A 21,173-nucleotide genomic window follows, 5' to 3' on the forward strand; every position below is an offset into this window, starting at 1 on the left:
TTTAGAGAACAGAGTATACAGAAGGAAAGTGCAATTCACTGTTACACATGTCCAGTATAATCTGGCATCCTATTTGCACACATGCTTTTCTCCTATATTTAGGACTCTTAATGTCCATTTGCTTTTTATTGATAGTCTAAGCTTAATCATTGTACAAGTGTGGTTCACTTCTGGTTCAGAGTTAATATGAGAGTGTAGCCATCTGAATTTTCAAAAAGGGGAGGGTATTCATCAGGAACTCCCCGAGTTACCTCTATGAACTCCATTTCCTAGCATGTGTTTTGAACATTTAAAACTGTTTCAGGTTTGAGGGGAGGAATCATGTGTAGGTTTTACCCTACACTCATGTTGTGACATCAGAGGTCCCATAATGTCAGGGCCAGGAACATACCCTTGATGTGAGAAGCAGACCCCTGGTATAGTTCCATACAAAGCAAACAATCAGCAGGTAGGTACTGTCAGTCAACACCCAAAGACACCCAGGCAGATTGTTTCAAAGCTTGGGGACTCTTATGTGAAGAAAAGGGTGATAAGCTTAACTAAATCCGAGACTAATAATGGTGGGAGGAATCTGGAGAGATTTAGCCACACCCCCCAATATGCATAGCCATCTTTACCCCATCTCTCACTCCTTCTCTGTTATATTTAGCCCAAGAAGCATCTGCAAGAAAGATATTAGTCTCTTGATATCACCATCAGCACTTTGTGCAGGGCCGAGTGAAAACCCCCTCCACCTCCCCTCTCTCACTTTCTCACACCCACACCACTTCTCCCTCCCCCCTCAAAGATCTGCCGTCCAAGTCCCGACTGGATTTTGCACTCCTTGGGATCTTGGTCCAGCAACAGGTCAGAGGCACCCTGGGATTTGTAAACTTTTTATATAGCTTAATCAGGAGCTTTGCCTCTTCCTCTTGAGACCATTTCCTTAGAGGAGCCTTGAACCTGGGTGAGTGGACCATTCTTTACTAACTAAACTGCATGCATTGGATAACAATCAGCTATCAGGTGTAGCCTGCATTACTGAACCATTTATCATCCTATCTCACAAAATGGCAGATATGGAATATTCAAAAACCTCATCAAGGTTTGCATGGTTGTTGTTGGTTTTTTTTTTTTTTTAAAGGTTTCGCATTTGATTTCAGATCCGTGACTTAAAGAGAGAATATACTGAGCTGCCCCCCACTACCCTTCCCCTGCTGGTGATTTTATATGGAGTGTAAAGCCTGGAATAACCAGCTGGGGGAATTTGAGCTCAGTGGTTCACAGCTTGCAAGCATTTTAGAACAGCGCCCCCATATCCCACCACTTAGCATCTGACACATTCATTCAGTTTGAGGAAGATTCCCAGTTTCTCAGTCGAAATTATGACACTATGTGTATTTAATGAAGACTGTGGGTGACCGAACCTGTTCGTGTGATGTGTTACTGACGCCACCACTAACTGCTAAAAGGTCTTGCTCCAAAATAGTGTTTAAAAATAGCAAGCGTGGATTGAGTTACAGACATGTCGATGCAATGCAGTGGTTGCCATTAGCAGAGTCTTAAAGAAGTGACAGATACTGTATGGTACATGAAATTCAAATGCATGGTTCAACCAAATGATTGTTTAACTTTGTATATGATTGCAACCAAAAAAGTAAGATAAGGTACTGTATGTTTTGACAACAAATAAAAAAAAGTGTCTACAGAGATCCCCATTGTCCTTCGCCTGAAGGAAGGCTGTTGAGGGAAGTGTCTGGCACCTGTGTCAGATGATAAGAGGCCAAACAAACTGAAAGCAGTGTCGGGCAACAAGTTTCTCAGCCTTCACCTTGGAATTTGTGGAATGAGAAGTCATACACAAACCTCCACTGTATTTCCACTACAGCAGTTTAGTCACTAGATGGTGCTATAGTCCATAGCAATTGCTTTAACTTCTTTTCAGAGGCTGGGTTGAATCTAAATTAAGATTGCATATTACTTGGTGAGCCCTCTTCCTATTTCCAGCACTCAGGAAAGATGAAACACATCTTAATATGGTTTTTTTGGAAATTAAAGGAAACATGCTCACAGAAGGGCTTTTAAAACATAGGTTTATCAGACAAACCAACTATGAAATACAGGTGGTGACCATATTACTCTTTGTTAACTGTCTGTTTAAAAATAGGTTATAATAGATTAGTTAGCACAACTAACGCAGCAGATATTTTTAGCATTAGCATTCTAATTAGCTTAGTAGTTTTAACTCTACATTTTACATTTTTTTTCTGAGAGAAACTGCGGCACCAAAATACAACACCAAAAATAAATTATGCCATAAATATATGTCATGTCTTCTATTTTAATCTTCGAATGACATGAAGTAAAATCATTTCAAATTAGATGTAAGTATATTTGTCTAATTCCAAGGCTATAATTAACTGTGTCCTGCCCGTATCTGAAAAGGCCAAGATCTTAAAGATCAGGAATGCTGCATCTTCGTGTTCAAAACAGCTGTGAATTTTAGACAATTATATAAAGGAGACCGTGAAGAGAATTCTCCTCCAAAACAGGAGCTCCATTAGCACATCAATATGCACATATTTTAAATGTGTACAAAATAATTAAAGGTGTTGTAGCTAAAATAGAAACTGGTCTTGTTAATTTTATTATTTTGTTTATGTACTGTTCAGATATCCTTAAATATTGCTATATGTTATGTATAAATATGCTTTTTGAAGTTTAACATTAAATCTTAGTTTCAGCTCCATTTAATAAAAAACAGCTTCGTTTTTATGTTTAACTTAACTGTGTGTCACACAGCTCCAGGGACCTGGAGGTTGTGGGTTCAAGTCCCGCTCCGGGTGACTGTCTGTGCGGAGTTTGGTGTGTTCTCCCTGTGTCTTAGTGGGTTTCCTCCCACGGTCCAAAAACGCATGTTGGTAGGTGGATTGGCGACTCAAAAAGCGTGTGTGTGTCGCCCCTGTGAAGGACTGGTGCCCCCTCCTGGGTGTGTTCCTGCCTTATGCCCAATGATTCCGGATATATATATATATAAGCACATCAATAAATAAATAAATATATATATATATATATATATATATACCTGTTGGCTTTTGAGAATACAAGCAAATTTAAATTTTGATGTCTGGAACACACTCAAAGAAAAAGTTAGAACATGGACAAAATAAGTGTGAAAAGTTTATTATTTAAATTACACCATTTTCACACATTCCACAAAAACTAGACAAATGTAAAACGTATAAAGGAGCATCCACCAAGGACTCAGTATCAAACTTGATGGGAAAATTCAAAGAGTTCAAAAGACATTCCTCAATGCAAGTTTGCAAAGAATGTAGGTCTTTCTTTTCAGGGAATCCGGTGAAAATCCTTGTAGAGCAAGGTCGGACATCTCTATTGAATGTAGGAGACATTCAAGGCCTCAAACCACATTGCTTGGGAAACCATTATGCCACTGTGATAAATAAAGCAACATGGGTTTTGGAGTTCTTTGAAGAAACAATATCCCTTAACACAGTCTACCGCTGCATCACAACAAAGAAACCTGAAACTCTATTATGCAAGAAGAAATGTATATAGTTGATTTGAATGTGTGTGAAGGTACCACCAAAATGGAGGTATATATTGAGATTTTTAAAAAGACATTCTGCTTTCCAGGAAGCTAACAAGCTTATTTCCACAAGCTTCTTTTTGCACATGCTATAACAGCATGGCTTTGTAGACATAGTGTGTGAGATGAACCAGAAAAGGGCAGGAGAAGAGCAGCTGAGGTTAAAATTCTACTTGCAAACAGTTTGTATCCTCAGTTCCCAAATGATTAAAAAGAAATGGAATGGTGATACAACACAGTGGTAAACATGTCTTTATACCAAATTCTAAGTCATTGAACATTGGGAATTTTTTCTTTGTGATGTTATTATTTAAATAAAGGTTCTAGAGAATTAACCAATACCCCCCCCCCCTCCCAAAAAAAAGAAAAATGTCATGAGAAATGTGCACACATAGAAAACAGTGCTCAATCTATCTATCTTATTCTTTATAACTTATATCTTATTTCTGTTTCCCCAGTTTGGAATCATGCCTCTCTCTGGAACGCCTGCCCCTCCCAACAAGAGGAAAAAAACCTCCAAAATTATCACTGACCTCTCTCACATCACTCAGAACGGTGAGCCTGCAGGTCATGTCATGTGTTTTAAAGCTCTGGCTGTTCAGGAATACTGATTAAGTTTTTGGTGAAATAAACATGGGGAAAAAATTTAGTATTCAAAAGTAATCAGTGCTGGAACAAAAACTTGTGTCTCCAAAGGGTACATTTTACAGGGATAGTCAGGAACAATCTTATAGGTTAATACAAATATATTTTTTCCAAGTCATTTTCAACTATTTCTGTTGTTGCATTCATCATGTTTACATTTTTTACCATGTGATAGACTCCATATCCTGACAGACTCCATTTTAGTTGTGTTACAGATGTAGGCCTAAGCAGTGTTAGGAGTCTTGTCTGTGGATTCTAATTTGTAAAACATGGTGTTCTTGCCCAAGCTGGGAAATGGAGGCAGCAGTATTACGCTCGTGTGCAAAAGCACTGTTCAAAATGGTTCTGGAGGCAGCGCTCCTTTTGAATCAGAACAAATTGAGTTGGTTACAAGCCAAAAGGCGGGGATGTACCTGATTGGTTAGCACACATTGGGCAGACATTTTCAAATACAGCACAATAAACTGGTAAAGCTCCACCTGGACCTCTGTGGTTTGCAATATGTGCAAAATGTCCTGTTTTAACAGCATTTTTAGTTCTGATTCATAATTTCTTCAAAGTGCTGCAAAAAAAGTTATATTTTGTTTTGATTGGAGGGTATAGAAGCCATATTACACTACCATCATGTTATTCTTGTTTTCTCATCTACACTGATGTTAAAAAGACAAGAAAGGATATAAAATTGTTCCAACTGTGATCATTTTTCACTTGTTGATTTGTGGAAAGACTCTATGTTAAATTACTGAAAAGCAACAGTGCGTCCAAGATTTGCTCACAGTGATACTCAGCACCTCCTGAAAGACTGGTTACTTGATTCTTTTATGTGGAGTCATTTGAAGTCTTTTTTTAATGTGGTTCATGTTTGTCCAGCTCACCTCATCTGTGAAATTCACACACTGAGTGATGATATGGTGAATGAAGAGAGAGATTAACAGTGGAGCACAAAGCATAGGCCGTGCTTAAGCAAAGGGCCCCAGGCCAAGCCTCTGACTCAGCGGCGAGTCCAGTCGGGTCGGAGGGGCCGCTCCCTCTGTGAATACATGCACAGGTCAAATGGAGAGTTAAAAAAAAACATGATTGGTGTTATATATAGCTCAATTAGTTAGTTGGTAGGAGGCAGTGTCAGGATTTCGGAGCTTGTCACTGAGGTTTTGCATGGTTACACTGTACATGTTCTAATGAGGGGAGGACTGTCACACACACACACACACAAAAGCTTATTCCACAGATTTCACAGCAGAAATGCCAGCTGTCTTTCCAATTATCACACAAGTACCTCTCATTCCCGCATGGGAGTTGCACTCCACAGCAATGCTATAAACAGGATCCGTGGGGAAATAACGATAATCAACATGTTTTTCTTTTTCAGCATTATACTGTATGTCTCCTGATACTGAAAAAGAAATGTTATCACGTAAAGCAGATAATTGGTGCGATTTTGTCTGCAATTCCCTTATGATCCCAGCATTTAGTGTTGTTCCACCATTTATACAGTAAAGCGCATGGGTTTTGTTTTTCCAGAACCACAGTCTCTTCCAGGTGATTAATTATTCAGGCAGATTATTGTTCTCAGTTACAGTAAATTGCAGTTTCACTGTGTCACTGCCACTTTTCAGACCAAGGCAATTCTGTCAGAGTGCAATTTCCTTCTTCTCTGCGCAATCTCGCTCCCTGTATATTGCATAGACTCCAGGATGATGATTTTTCAGAGCAAATAACATGTAGGTTAACTCCTTATCATCTAGGCTTATTATTCAGGTCTTAATCTTTGGGCTTATTGTTGAGTAAATGCTATGAATTATTCATAAACTTATATGAAAATACTTTGTAAGTTATGTAGAGTAAGAAATGAATGTCTCAGACTGCTCCTGGATTTCTTGGACATCCACGTATTAAATAATAAATATAGTTATAATCAGCTGATCACAAACTGATCACTTGTACAGATACAATCCAGTGTTTTTTAAATATTTAAATATGACTTTTTAATTATTATTTAAAAGCATTTTTAATTGATACACATCACTTACAGTGGTCTTCTAAAATGACTCTGAAATGTGTACTATTTCAGAACGGATTGAATCAGAGTTGTTCTTTTGGATATTCATTCCTTCATTCATTCATTATCTGTAACCCTTATCCAGTTCAGGGTCACGGTGGGTCTGGAGCCTACCCGGAATCACTGGGCGCAAGGCAGGAACACACCCTAAAGGGGGCGCCAGTCCTTCTCAGGGCGACACACTCACACTCACACCTATGGACACTTTTGTGTAGCCAGTCCATCTACCAACATGTGGGATACTAGGAGGAAACTGGAGCACCCAGAGGAAACACCACGCGTACACAGGAAGTACACACCAAACTCCTCACAGACAGTCACCCAGAGCAGGGCTCGAACCCCCCAACCCCAGGACCCTGGAGCTGTGTGACAGTGACATTGATCTTTTGAGCCTTTTCTATTGATATCTGGCTGGTGTGATCTCTACCTAATCACACATTTTTTTGGAAAGCATCTCATTGTAGCACTGCACAGTTGGATTAGAAAGCTTGAATAACAAATGTATAAATCTGATAATTAATTGTGATATTTAACAATACTTTATGGAAATTAGATAAAGAGAGATAGAAGAGAGATGGTGTGATTATTATCAAGTCATATTACTCAGCCCAGCTGCGTACAGTACAGCTCAAATGTCAAAGACAAACTTCCATCTAATCAGTTTCTAGTTGAAAGAGTAATGTAGTAGACGTAATTCATTTTGCATGAGATATTTCTTTGGAAATTACACATGAAAGGAAAGAAAGGCACTGGCACAGTTAAAGGAAAATTAAAAAAAAAAACCAAATATATAAAATAAAATACTGTGAGGAGTTTGGTGTGTTCTCCCTGTGTCAGTGTGGGTTTCCTCCCACGGTACAAAAACGACTCAAAAGTGTCTGTAGGTGTGAGTGTCACCCTGTGAAGGACTGGCACTCCCTCCAGGGTGTGTTCCCGCCTTGTGCCCAGTGATTCGAGACCCTCTGCGACCCTGAACTGGATAAGCGGTTACAGACAATTAATTATATCATGGTCTATCAGATAAATATTTACATTTTTGATAGACAGGAGAAAATGACTACTTAAATTACTTATTGCTTCAAATCTGAAGAACACACAGGTGATTCTGTCTCTTGGTCTGAAAGGATGTGTGGCTCACAGGAAGCTCTTACAGAGAAAAGAAAATATCAGATTAAACATTGAAAGCACTGGCGAACTTAGAACAGTGGATAGGACTCATGGAGAGACCCAAGTATGGGGATGTAGTGGGACTCGTATAGAGATGTAACCGTAATCATGTATGGGGATGTAATCAGACTGATGTATGGGAACACAAACAAAATAAGTCAAAGCAATGATGCACCTGACCACTCATAACTCTGTCCTCCAACAGAGTATGAGTCAGAGCCTGAAGCCTCCGAGTTTGACTTGGGGACAAAGATCCGGGCGCCCAAAGACATCATGCTGGAGGAGCTGTCCTTGATGAAGAACAAGGGCTCACAGATGTTCAAAATGAGGCAGCAGCGTGTGGAGAAGTTCATCTATGAGAATAACCCAGATGTGTTCACCGCTGACTCTATGGTGAGAAATAGACAGTGTTCTATAGTGTACACTGCAGACTACACTTTGTACCAACTTACAATTTGAAAGGGTTTTGCCTTATTTCATGTTCTATTTCGATCATAATTGAGTGAAAGAGTGTGTTTGTGTGGGAGTGAATGAGTGAATGTGTGTGCCCATATATTGATTGGCGCTCTATCCTGGGTATAATCCTAGTGCCCGATGCAGTCTTCCAGATGGATGGTCATTCCTGGACGAGAGTACGCTGTGGGCGATTGGCAGCCATGTCTCACCAGTGTGTGTGTGTGTGTGTGTGTGTGTGTGTGTGTGTGTGTTGATTGTATAGTGCCTTTGGTTTTCTAGAAAGGAGCTATATAAGTGTAATGTCACGTTACATACCTGTCAGCTTCATCAGATATTCATGACATAGATTACTACTCAAAAGTTTGGACACACCTCATTCAATGGTGAAAAGAACACATATGGAATTATCTGGTATACATCACCATTATCATAGAAAATAATAAAGAAAAACACTGAATGAACACCTTTGATCTAATTAACCACTAAAAATATACTAACTTATACCAAGCATGAACACTTTGAAAGGATCGTTTATGTGAATAATGACCAAACATTTTTACGGTGCCAGAGCATAACATAATTAAAAGAACAGCAGAAGACTGATCACTTTTTATTTTGATATTTTGTATTTAAAATCTCACCTCCAGAATATGTATCAGTATATAAATAAGAATCATCAAGAATATTATATATTAATACTCATTTCTCTGCCCTCTCTAGTTGGAGTGTTAGTAGGTTCCAGATCCTCAAATTAATGTATACATGCTAGTGATGGGAATTTCGGCTCTTTTTGGGGAGCCGGTTCTTTTGGCTCCTAAATGGCTCTTTGTTTTACCACTTATTTCCACTGGTACAGAACAGTATTACCTACATTTTACATGACTATATGGACAAAATATTATTGTTCAATATTAAAAATAATAAATAGTGTTGCAATGGCCAAATGTTTTTATGGCTGTCTTGTAATAACTCACTGATTGCACTCACACATTCAATTGTATAAATAACTGGATTTTAATTTAAACACCTTAATAAAAAATCACTTGTAAACTCTGAAGTAAGGCCAATGGAACCCAAAAGGTAGGTATTACAAAATAGCTTATTAAATTAAATAATCATCCATTTCTGGGTAATAAAATAAACAAATACTCTGCAAAGTGCAAAACAGCAGCATTCAGCGGTAGTGATTAAAACAACCACAACTGTCAACAAACATTTAACTGATTTAACATTTTCTTCAACTATTTTTGGAAGGCAGATTGGCATTCAGGAAAACCAAGTGTCTCAGCTTGGAGGGTTGGAGCTTGTTGTTCTCTGATTGGTTGAATGATAAGCCTTAGAAAAAAATGGCTCGGTCTTAGACGGGATCCGGCTCTCATCGTTCACTTACAAGAGCCGGCTCTTTAAACCGGTTCGTTCGCGACCGACACATCACTAATACATGCACTGAAAATCTTTCTTTTTTTTATCCGTAATATTTGCCATATTATATTAAAACATTTGAGATTTTAATTTCTCTTAAAATTGTTCTGCTTTTTGGCTATAGTCATATTTGAATGTCAAAATGTTTCCAAGACAGAATCTGCAGGCCATTCAAAGTCCAAATTAACATTTACATTTATGCTATTTTATCTAGTGTGACATCTACATGGAGGATGCATCCTAGCTAGTAGGTTGAGTCCAAAACACAATGAGGTAAGACACTATTAGAAGGAGAGAAACATAATACATAATACAATACAATAGCAGTAACTGCTGATTCTTATGAAAGAGAAAGATACACTGAACAATCGCTGGATTAGGAACACCTACCTTGCATTCGTTGTCCATTTTATAAGCTCCACTGACCATACAGGAGCACTCTGTAGTTCTACAATGACAGATTGTAGTCCATATTTTTTTATCCCCATTTCACAGGACCGCCACAAAGCAGATATGATTTTGGTGGTGGATCATTCTCAGCGGTGCAGTGACACTGACGTGGTGGTGTGTTAGTGTATGATGCGCTGGTATGAGTGGATCAGACAAAGCAGTGCGCCTAGAGTTTTTACACTGTGTCCACTCACAATTTGTTGGTCTAACTTGAAGAGGTACAATCAGAGACATTGCTGCATCTGTTGCTGCACACTTTGCGTTGGTTGTCCTCTAATTCTTCATGAAGACAAAGGACTCTGCGCTTTGAACAGCTAATGCTCAGGGACCGTGTCTTGTTGTCAAAATGATTCCAATGCAGTTCATAATTTTACACTAATGTGTAACAACTGTTTGCATGAATGAAATGTTCCTGATTGCTCTAAATGTGACCTCTGGCCCCAGGATAACCTCCAGAAGCTGGTGCCTAGCCTTGGGGGCCAGATGATGGATGTCGGTGGCCGTTTGGTTGTTGGACAGATGGTTGGTCAGGCTGGTTCAGGCGGGCAGGCACCTGTGCCCCCTCCCAAACCAGGAAGCCTTGGCAAAGGGGGAAAAAGTGGTATAGCTGCAAGAGGAGCAGGATCCAGAGGGGCAGCAGCGGCGGGAGGGGCAGGAGGCGTAGCAGGAGCAGGAGGAAAAATTGTCATATCGACAGAAATCTCTCAGAGTGAGTAGCAAACATGGGTCCAGATGGTGACCCCCATACACTGCCTAGCTCACCCACACTGACTTCACATCTATGTTGGTTAAAAGTCTTTGTATGAGGATAAATATACGCCTCAATGCAGATCATACTTAAGTGCTCATATCTGAAGAGCAGTGAGTCATAAAGCATAGTCCTCTGAGGCCATTCACACGTCATTCAGCTTTAACAGTAAAATAACATTACAATAACCTACTTGTTTGTAGAATTATTGCACATTTTATCGTCTCCTTTGATCATACAGGTGCACTTTGTAGTTCTACAATTACAGACTGTAGTCCATCTGTTGCTCTGCATAGTTTTCATCAGCCCCCTTTCACCCAGTTCTTCAACAACAAGACCCCACCACTGTCACACTTTTGCCCTGTCCAGTGTGTTCCTCCCTTGTTACCTTGTTTACTGTCATGCTTTGTTTTTGTCCTTTGATTTCTATCCTTATTTTGTGCTGTCTTGTTCCCACTATGTGCTCTGTGTTTGTTTATGTCATCCATGTGCTTGTGACTCCTCATGTGATCTCCTGCCACACCACCTTCTGTGTCATATGACTTGTTCTCAGGTGTATCTCCTTTCTCTGTATGTGTACATAAGCCCTGCTCCTTAGTCTTTGTCTTGTCAGTCATTTTATGTGTTTCTCTGTCTCAGTCTAGAGCAGTGGTTCTCAAACTATGGTATGTGAAGCAGCAAGAGGTGGTACGCCAAATGACCTTGAAATATTTACTACTTAATTATGGAATTTATTCATCTAAATGTTTAATGTGTAAATTACCTAATGCTTCACAGTTTTTATAATTGTGCCCCAATTAAATTAATTTGTGTTGTAGAAAACACTACACATACACCGTAGATTACATCTGTAAGGGAACAGGGGACAGCGTTCCTTCCTTTTTTCCAGTTTTTTGGAAAATTTGTGTAAAGAAAGCCGTTTCAGCTGCTTAATAGACGTAAGCAAAAGATAGAGACAGACGTGAGCAATTTGGATTTTATTATAAAAAGGGCAAAGCAAAAATGAGAAAAACAAGCTGAGACCAAGCCCAGAAGGACTAAATCCAGAGGCAGAAATAGAGAGAAACTAAGCGAAGACACTAGAAGAAAACTCAGCTGAAGGAAAACGGGGCCATTCTTCGCATCATTAGAGCCTTAAAACATAGTTTAACACAGCACCACGCCTCCATCACTTACTGATACAAGCCCCAAGAGCCGCACTGTTCTCACCTGTAGTCTATTAAAGCACCTGACTGATATTAAATTGACCACCTCTTGTTTTTATTTCTTTCGAAACGCTTATTGCCCATGAATTTTATATGTTCTCATAAATGTAGAATTCTGTTTAAAACATTCAGTTTTGGCCTATTAATTTCTATAATTTTTAGTAATTATTTTAGATAATTTTGTGTTAAGAATGCAAATTTCAAGTATCAAAAACATATACAAAAATTCAAGCAAGATTTTGCAGTACAGAGGAAGAACATATGTTTCTGTGGTAAAAATCATAGGTGGCACTTGGTCTAAAAAGTTAGAGAACCACTGGACTAGAGTATTATTAATCTCTCTCTTGGTCTCTGTCTAGAGTATTGTTTATGTGTATCTTGGGCTGTTTCCTGCTTAGTCTTGTTTAGGATATATTCCCCACCTTAGTCCTCTGTCATTGTTTAGTGTTTAGTTTGTGATTATCTTTGTTTAGTAGTAGTTTACTGTTATATCATTAAAACCCCACCTCGCACCTGCGTCCGCCTCCTCGTACCACACCCTGAGTGTGACAACCACAGACCAAGTATGATTTGGGTGGTGGATCATTCTCAGTGCTGCAATGACAACGACATGGTGGTAATGTTGTGTGGCGTGGTGGTAGTGTGTGTTGTGCTGGTATGAGTGGATCAGACACAGCAGGGATGCTAGAGGTCTTAAAAGTGTTGGGTCATTCTCAGCGCTGCAGTCACATTGCTGTGGTGATGGTGTTGCCATGTACGAGTGGATGACTGGGGTTTTAAAACCCTGTGTCCATTCCCTGACCACAGTAATAGACACACCAACCTTGTTGGTCTACTTTGTAGATGTAAAGTCAGAGTCTGTAGCTCACCTGTTGCTGCACAGTTTTTGTTAATCATCCTCAGTGGTTACAAGACACTCTTGGATGTACGTTTTTCTTTGGTGGACTATTCTCAGAAGCACTGCTGTGTCTGATCCTCTTGTAACAGCACAACACACACTAACACGCCATCACCACGTCAGTGTCACAGCAGTGGTAAGAATGATCCTCCATTCAAGGCTTTCTGACGACTGAAGTATGGGGTGAAAGGGGGCTAACACAATATGCAAAGCAACCAATGGACTATAGTCTGTAATAATAGAACTATAAAGTGCCTCTTCACAATAACTGGAGCTGGTGAAATGTATAAATGTAGAAAAAAATGATCATTTTAATGTTACAGCCAAGCAGTGAATGGGTCCTTTGGTAGTTTGCTAATCATAATGAACAATAATTAACATGCCGTCTATTGCCTGATTTATGTTTGTCTCATGCACTTCAATTTCTTTTAAGGTGAGGACACCTCTAAGGCTGCTTTAGAGAAGGCTAAGAAAAGAAAGGAATGTGTGAAGACATATGTATCGCCCTGGGAACGAGCCATGAAGGGCAATGCAGATCTCATCGCCACCCTGAAGCCAAACATGCCAGGCCCCTATATTCACCAAGATCTGCCCCAATACAAGTGCTTTAACAGGTACAACATTCATTCATTTTCTGTTACTGCTTTATCTTGATCAGGATCTCTGGAGGTGGCTCCAGATCCTACCCAGAATCATTAGTCACGAGTCAGAAACACACACTGCACAGGCACCAATCCATCACAGGGCGTCACACACTTACAGGGGCGTAGCACTAAATTCTGGTGAAATTCTTGCACCCCCCACCCCCCACCACAACCCCCTCATGACGTTAGGCATGACCCTGAATACTAATATTACTAATACTAATATTTTAATACTTTGACTGCCTATCCTTATGAACTTATGACATTGAGCCTATGAAGTTAGGCTATTAGCCTAATTATGTTATGGCCCAATAACAAATATTAATTCATTCATTCATTATCTGTAAGCGCTTATGCAGTTCAGGGTCGCTATGGGTCTAGAGCAGGGGTGGGCAATCTTATCCGCAAAGGGCCAGTGTGCCTGCTGGTTTTTGTTCCAACCAACTAGGAGGTCACATGATCATGTGTTTTACTCAAGCCAACTAATTAAAGGAGTGAAATCAGGTGTGCTTGAGCCTGAATGGACTTAAATCCAGCAGCCACACCGGCCCTTTGCAGATAAGATTGCCCACCCCTGGTCTAGAGCCTACTTGGAATCATTGGGCGCAAGGCAGGAATACACCCTGGAGGGGGCGCCAGTCCTTCACAGGGCTAAATATTAATTTAATTTTCGAATTAGTATGCTATTGCAATGGTGTGGTTGGCAATGCAAACATGTTTAAATAAATATGAAAAATAGAGGTTACATGTTATTTCTAATTTTGTGTTATGCTGCTTTTAGCACTGACAATCGTGGTCTAACTACAGGAGTTCATTCATTGTAGGCTATTTGCTTTCACATTTGGGCTCACCTTTCTTGGAAAAGAAGTTGTTAGCAGTTGCTTTTTTTCTATCTTTTTTTTTTTTTTGGTTCTTTCCTGCCTCTATCTTCTGAAAACCGGATTTAGCTTTCTTGGGCATCTTCCATAGCATGGATACGATGTGCACCGCCGCATTCAGCAGAATGAATGCTATGTTAAATGTGCCAAATTAAATAACCCGATGAAGGCGGACTAAACCATTCGCGCAAGGGGTGAGGCCTGTCCTCAGACAATATATGTAGGCTTGAACACACCATTCAATTCATCAATCAACTGATTTATGTACCCAAAACATTATTTTGCAATATTTATTGTGATCTTTAGATGATACTAATTTTTAAATGAAAACAAAATTCCAGACGCCTCAAGGGAGGAACTCCCTTTTCACCCCAATATGATGCCCCTGCACATTTACCCAATCACTCACACACACACACATTAGTGAGCAATTACACAGTCAAACCACTGTCAGTACTGGCAGACTGCATGTGACAAAAAAAAAATCCGGCAAAGAAATGGCTGAGAGACCACATACATGTCCACATATTACCTCCAGGGTATCAGGTCCAGAGATGTCCTGGAGTGGTCCTGTCACACATGTAGCGCACAGCAGGAGATTTTGCGTGTCAGTCGTTCTCTCACGATGTGAAATGTTCTGTGTGCTTTAGGCATCAGGAGGCATCTGTGCAGCATGTGCAGGAGACGCAGTGAATTCTCTGGGACATTAGCGGCTCCCTTCACAACTGCACTGACATACAGCTCCTCTTGATAAACTCTGGAACATTACTGGGTTACTCTGCATGTGTGAAAGAAGCTCATATTTCTAGTTTTCCCTCAAAATATTTTCACATGCAGTGAAATAATTAGGTTCTGTTACAGTACTTTATGTTCTAAATGTTAATAAGGTAAGTGTGTGTTATATATTGCAAAATACTAGGTCATTATTTTGGATACCAAGATGGTAATATCCAAGATTAAATCCAAGTATGATCTAGTAATCAAGTATGATCTACGTATGATCACAGTCACACAGCTCTGTGGTACTGGGGTTGTGAGTTCATGTCCTGCTCTGGGTAACTGTGATGAGTTTGGTGTCTACTCCCCGTGTCTGTGTAGGTTTTCTCCCATGGTCCAAAAACCTGTCCACCTACCAAAAAACTGGTAGGTGGACTGGTGAGCTGTGTGAGTGAATGTGTGAGTGTGTGTTTTACTTTGAAGGACTGGCACCCCCTCCAGGGTGTGTTCCTGTCTTGCGGCCAGTGAGTCCAGGTAGGCTCTGGACCCACCGCGACCCTGAACTGGATAAGCGCTTACAGAAATTTAATGAATGAATGAAGTATGATCTATTTAGTAGGTGAGTACGTGTCTGGTACAAACTCTGAAGTGCTGTGTGCAAGAACACAGTCGAACAAATTTTATTGATATTTAATTGAAATGACTAAAGGTTGCATGTTAAGCTGTAAAAGGACCTATGAATGCAAGTTTCTTATGAATGGTAAATCAGCAACAATGTGAAACATACAAACATATTTACACTAGATTTTATTATAATGCCTTTTTAAGCCAGAAAGTACATTTAAATAAATGAATATATATAGCACTGTTAAAACGTACAAAGTCTTTTCTGTATATTGTCACAACTGATATAAATTGCCCCCCGGGGGTAAGACCCAGAACACACTGGAGAAATTATGTTTTGACTGGCATGGGTTTCCCCCGGAAGACCTGGAAGACGTGACAAGGGAGAGGGAGGTTTCTCGGACTGCTGCCCTCACGATCTGGACCCATATATGTGGTAGACGATGGATGAAAAAGGCGAATCTGGAGTTTTCAAGTGTCTTTGTATGACCTTTGTACCCAGTATAACTACTTTCTATGTATTCATCCATTCATGTGCTGTAAGCACTTGTAAAGCCCTTGTAGAACCTACTTGAAATCATTTGGCAAATACACACAGAGCGGTGCAAACACACACATTCTGACAAGTCAGAATGTAATTAGAGGTATATGGAAAGTAAATCTGCTAAGACAAATTAATGTTAAAATGGCTTGCCATACATGCACATATTCACACACACACTCTATTTTCTGTTACTTTCTACTTGTGAATCCGGAGCCCACCCAGAATCTTTGGGTACAAAGTTGAGTACCTTTTAGCGAGGGAACCTGTCATTTGGAGGTCACCACACACTCAGCCAGTCGCTCACAGTCACACCTGTGGATAATCCCGCACAGAGAGTCAACACACCATCAGGTGTTTTTGGATTGTACCCGGAAGAAACCCACAAAGACACATGAAGAACACACACAACCCCTCACAGCGAATGACCCAAGTCAAGGATCGAACCCACGAGCCTCAGACATTAGAGATTTACTTTCCTGCATAAACATGTGACAGTACAGTGAAATTTAGTTAGCTTCTATGTGTGACACACCTACTCACTCTAAATTAAAAAGAATATTTACTATGTTCATCATCAGCTCGATAGCTAGATCTTTTCAGGCATTTCAGTAATTAAATTCAATCATGTCTTCTAAAATAATACAAGAAACACTAGGTAGTAGTTTTACCTTAAAGGAGCAATCTGTAATATATTTACTGTACTTGGTCATAAAATGTCCAGAGTGTGTGGTCATGGATTAAGGATATTTCCTCCTTAACAAGTAACAGCAAATCATTTCTTTGAAAATCCTCACATATTCACCTATTTAAGGTGGAACGGAGAAATCAAGCTTTGTGGTACACAACAAATATAAGCGTTTCACTAGTAAGTAGATGTTTTAGTGAAACAATGTAAAATTTTTCGTGTTTTAAATTGATAAAATGGGAAATAAGGAGTGTTTCAAAAAAAGTTTTGTTTATGAAATCTAGCACTAGCTTTAGCTTCGCGTAGCTGTTTAAGGTGGAAATGGGTGTTCAATAAGAAGCTGGAGATACATGCAAATAAGACTCTAACTGGCCCATTTAAGGTGGAACTAAATGTTTGAATACGAAAATTGTGAATAAGAAGCCTCTTTGCCTCTTAAAATGACATTTATGGTTGAAGGTAAAATAACACCAGCCTTGTCTAGTTTAAGATTTTAATGTACATTCGTGTAAATGCATGGAAAACGGCACAGACTCTTTCCATTTTTGCCTTTCATCACATACAACTGGTTTGTGTCATTTCAATTGATAAAATGTGAGCTGTAGCTGTGAGACCGCTACAGATGATCCAGAAATCCAAAAAGAGCACATGTCACGCCTCTATTAGTTGAGCTGCATTGGCTACCCTTAGCTGCTCGCATCAAATTTAAATCACTAATGATGGCCTTCAGAGTATTCACTGGTTCTGCTCCCATCTACACCTCAATAGACTCTTAAAACCATACGTTAGCGCCCGCCCTCTCCGTTCCTCAAAGGAGCACCAACTAACACTAACACGACCAACCCCCCGTCCACGCTGGTGGAACGAGCTTCCAAGCACTATCAGAGCAACAGGAACCCTCTCCGCATTCAAGAAATCATTGTAAACCCAGCTCTTCCGAGAGTATCTTTTGCACTGAAAGTCTTTCTTTAATGCACTTATTACTTCCTGGCATATTGCACTTAATGTAATGTATTTTATATAATTTGTGCTGTAGTTTGAATGTTAGATACTCTTTTGTAAGTCCCTTTGGATAAAAGTGTCTGCCAATTGCATAAATGTAAATGTAAAATGGAATAACAGTTGCTTTAAAAAGTTTCAAAAGCTATAACGCTAGCTTCAGCTCTTAAGGTAGAACAGAGAATTCGAGGAGCTGGCGAATAACGTCAATAAGACTCGTAAAAAAAGAACGTTTGACTGCGAAAATTGTGAATAAGAAACAAAGATCTACCTCCTAAACTAGGGTGAGCAGATCTGAGATGGTGAAATGAGATCTGAGATGGTGGACGACTACTTACGTGCAGACTGACCAATTAAATGTTTACAGAGAAGGTTATCGACCAATAACGGTAGCTCTACAGTCAGACCGTCCAATCAGAAGATTTTAGGCTACTTCACCACGCCCCCTTCTCACTCGTGCGAACCAATCGGAGTAGGGGAGGGCGGGACTAGATTGTGAACTAAACGCTTCTCGAAGTTCTATGTAAGCTCTAGAAAAACAAAATCCCAGACGTTTGTGAAAGTCCGCCCGGACATTTTTTTTAAGTCTAAAAAAGACACGTTCGGGAAAAAGAGGACGTCTGGTCACCCTATCCTAAACAACTGCTCGTTCACTTTTTTGCCTTTCTCTTGTGTAGGTAGATGTTTTAGTGAAATGATGAACACTTTTCTGTGTAAATATGTGGATTATGGCACATTCCTCTTAGCTATTACAGTCCAAAATTCTTAAATTCATCTCTTGTTTGTTCATTCAGTTTTCCTCAAACTAACAACCTGGTCGAGCTTCACGTCTAGGGAGGAGGGGCAGGAGGCAGACTGCTCTCCACTTTTTTGAAACTATTAAAGTTCTGATTTTAAACTCTTGGTGTCAGTATTACAGATTGCTCCTTTAAGATTACAGCTTCCAAATCATTGTGATTTTTCAGTGACCTGTAATACAAGGAATAGAGTCTCTAGTTGCTACTCCAGGTTAGGCACTACAGAAACTGCACTGTGTAACTTTTGGGAAGTGTAGGAAACCATACTCCCTCTCTTCCATTTCCCATTGATTTCAGGATAGTGCTGTAAGAGAGTATTACATTCTCTGTAGAGGGAGCTCAGGAGCAAAAATAACATTTTACCCAGTGTGTTTACATTTAAATAGTATTTTGAGTGCATTTGTATAAAACGAAACAAATAATGACATTTCTCTAGTTGTCTCGGGGTCATGGCCCCTGTGATTTTCTGATGTTTTCTTCCGGTGTCTCTGTTAACAGGACTGCTCTGCCCTTTGGAGGCTTTGAGAAAGCTGCTCAACTGATGACCTTCCAGCTGCCAGACATTGATGTGGCCACAGAGGAGCCTGAGCCTGCAGTGGTGTATCAGCATGATATCGGCTCGCGGCCCTCCTTCAACCGCACTCCCATCGGCTGGGTGGGCAGTGGAGAGCCAAGCAGCGTTCAATTGGAAATGGATACAATGCCATTCGACGGGGAGACAGATGACCTGTAAAGAGTGAACCTTATGATCCCTAAAAGCTCCTGCATTCACACACTCCCCTGACCCTCTGTCCATTGTTACTCTATCTCCCCTAGCTCTTCTCTCTCTCACACACACACATACACACACACACACATACATACACAGAAAGCATATCCATCAATACTCTTCTTGTGGATCAGCTTCATAGCATATATAACACACTGTGTGTGAAATAAGTATTGATCTATTGGCTGTTTTAAAAAAAGGCTTCACTCCTGTAACATTTATGACAGTTTTTCCAGCAAAGAACAGTCAGTAAAGTTATCAAGCTCTCCTATAGGTAGACCACCACTCCATATTAGCACAATCTTTAATCAGTATTGCCACATGGAGCCTTTTATTTGCAATGTACTGCCATTGACTGACTTGGAAGGAATGAAGTTTTGCTTTGCATACTGTTTATTCAGCATGCAGGAACGTTTTGGAAAGTGAGTAGTCAAGACAACAGGAAGTTAGCACTTGCTCTTGATTGGGTGTTCCTAAGGTCCAGTAAACTCCATCCAGATTAAAGCATTTAGTTAGTTACTGCTCACCGGACCTCCTCACCTACCACACGCTATAAATGATATACTGACCTGATCTTGTTCATTTAAAAGCCAATATGTTTGATCGTGCAACATGTTGACCCATAGTTGTTTGGCATTTGATGTAATCAATTACAAGTTTAATTCTTGGATATGAAATCCGCTATCTGGGGTTAAGGTAAAGTGATCTCTGACCTCTGAAGTCATTTACTCCCTCTTCTCTAGACTCAACCCCAATTTAATAAACATTTGATAGCTGACATCTGTTGTGCTGTCATTTTTTTTAATTACTTGCTTTATTTTTTGCAGACCTTACGTCCACTGCAGTGGACATCATGCGTCTTCCTCTTTGTTTTACATTTTGTTTCTTATAACGTTGACTGAGACTCAGGATACTTTGCAGTGTTCACCTCACATAGGCTGATTTAAAGGTGTACAACAAAGTGTAGCCCCTGTTTTAGTCATTTGAAATGTGTCATTGGACAGTTTCTGACCACTTCTTAGGTGCATTACCAACATAGTAATGTATAATATGTGATTAATACAAACAATGCAAAAATGACATGTTTACATGGTTGGAATTAGGCACACATTCTTACCCGGCGCAGCTAAATTTAAATTATGTTAAAAATGAAGGCTAATCCAGAGTTCAAAGACTTGCCCAAGGACTCTTGTTGGCACTGAATTTTTGCCCAGGCAGGAAAACAAACCTCTCATCAGCCTTGAAGAACAGTATTATCCACACAGTGTCTGAGTACATGTTTAGATAAACCCAGAGAAGTTAATACATTTAGAAGCTTCTTGTGTTTTCTACTTACCTATTTTACTAGTCATTCAATCATTTACTGACTCTAACTGCTTATTCAGTTCAGGACACATCCTGGAGGGACACCAGTCCTTCACAGGGTAACACACACTCACACATTCACTCGCCTATGGTAGGATGACCAAACGTCCGGGCGGAACTAGTCCCGCCCTCCCCTACTCCAATTAGTTCGCTTGAGTGAGAAGGGGGCATGGTGAAGTAGCCTAAAATCTTCTGATTGGACGGTCTGACTGTAGAGCTACCGTTATTGGTCGATAACCTTCTTTGTAAACATTTAATTGGTCAGTCTGCACGTCAGTAGTCACTTTGAAAGGTCGCTATGGTATTATGGTATCGCATAATACCATAGCTCGCTGTTGGTGCCAGTTAATAGAAAAGATAAAAAAAAGCATGCCCCAGCAACAGGAAGGATCTGGGAGACCTACATGAACCATGGATAGGGAGAACCAACAGATTTTCCAACATGTGCGGAGTGACCCAACAGCCACGACTGCGGACAGTCAGAGAGCAGCGATGCCCTACGAGTCATCCTG

The 21,173-nt window shown here is 40.0% G+C and overlaps 1 protein-coding gene across 3 annotated transcripts; it reads left to right on the forward strand.

Moving 5' to 3' along the window:
• The first annotated feature begins 325 nt into the window (after window positions 1-325).
• myoz1a (myozenin 1a) lies at window positions 326-20,046 on the forward strand. 3 transcript variants are annotated; one of them, XM_066679681.1, is made up of 6 exons: window positions 326-448; window positions 4,048-4,144; window positions 7,666-7,853; window positions 10,233-10,497; window positions 13,073-13,253; window positions 19,026-20,046. In XM_066679681.1, exons 2-6 carry the CDS (start codon window positions 4,057-4,059, stop codon window positions 19,258-19,260), a joined length of 957 nt encoding a protein of 318 aa, XP_066535778.1. In that variant the 5' UTR covers window positions 326-448; window positions 4,048-4,056; the 3' UTR covers window positions 19,261-20,046. The 3 variants fall into 3 exon arrangements, with proteins under 3 accessions (XP_066535778.1, XP_066535777.1, XP_066535776.1); XM_066679680.1 differs by lacking the exon at window positions 326-448 and adding an exon at window positions 809-946; XM_066679679.1 differs by lacking the exon at window positions 326-448 and adding an exon at window positions 1,932-2,102.
• Window positions 20,047-21,173: the final 1,127 nt, after the last annotated feature.

Source organism: Hoplias malabaricus, chromosome 8 (assembly GCF_029633855.1).
Source record: "Hoplias malabaricus isolate fHopMal1 chromosome 8, fHopMal1.hap1, whole genome shotgun sequence".
Lineage (NCBI taxonomy): Eukaryota > Metazoa > Chordata > Actinopteri > Characiformes > Erythrinidae > Hoplias > Hoplias malabaricus.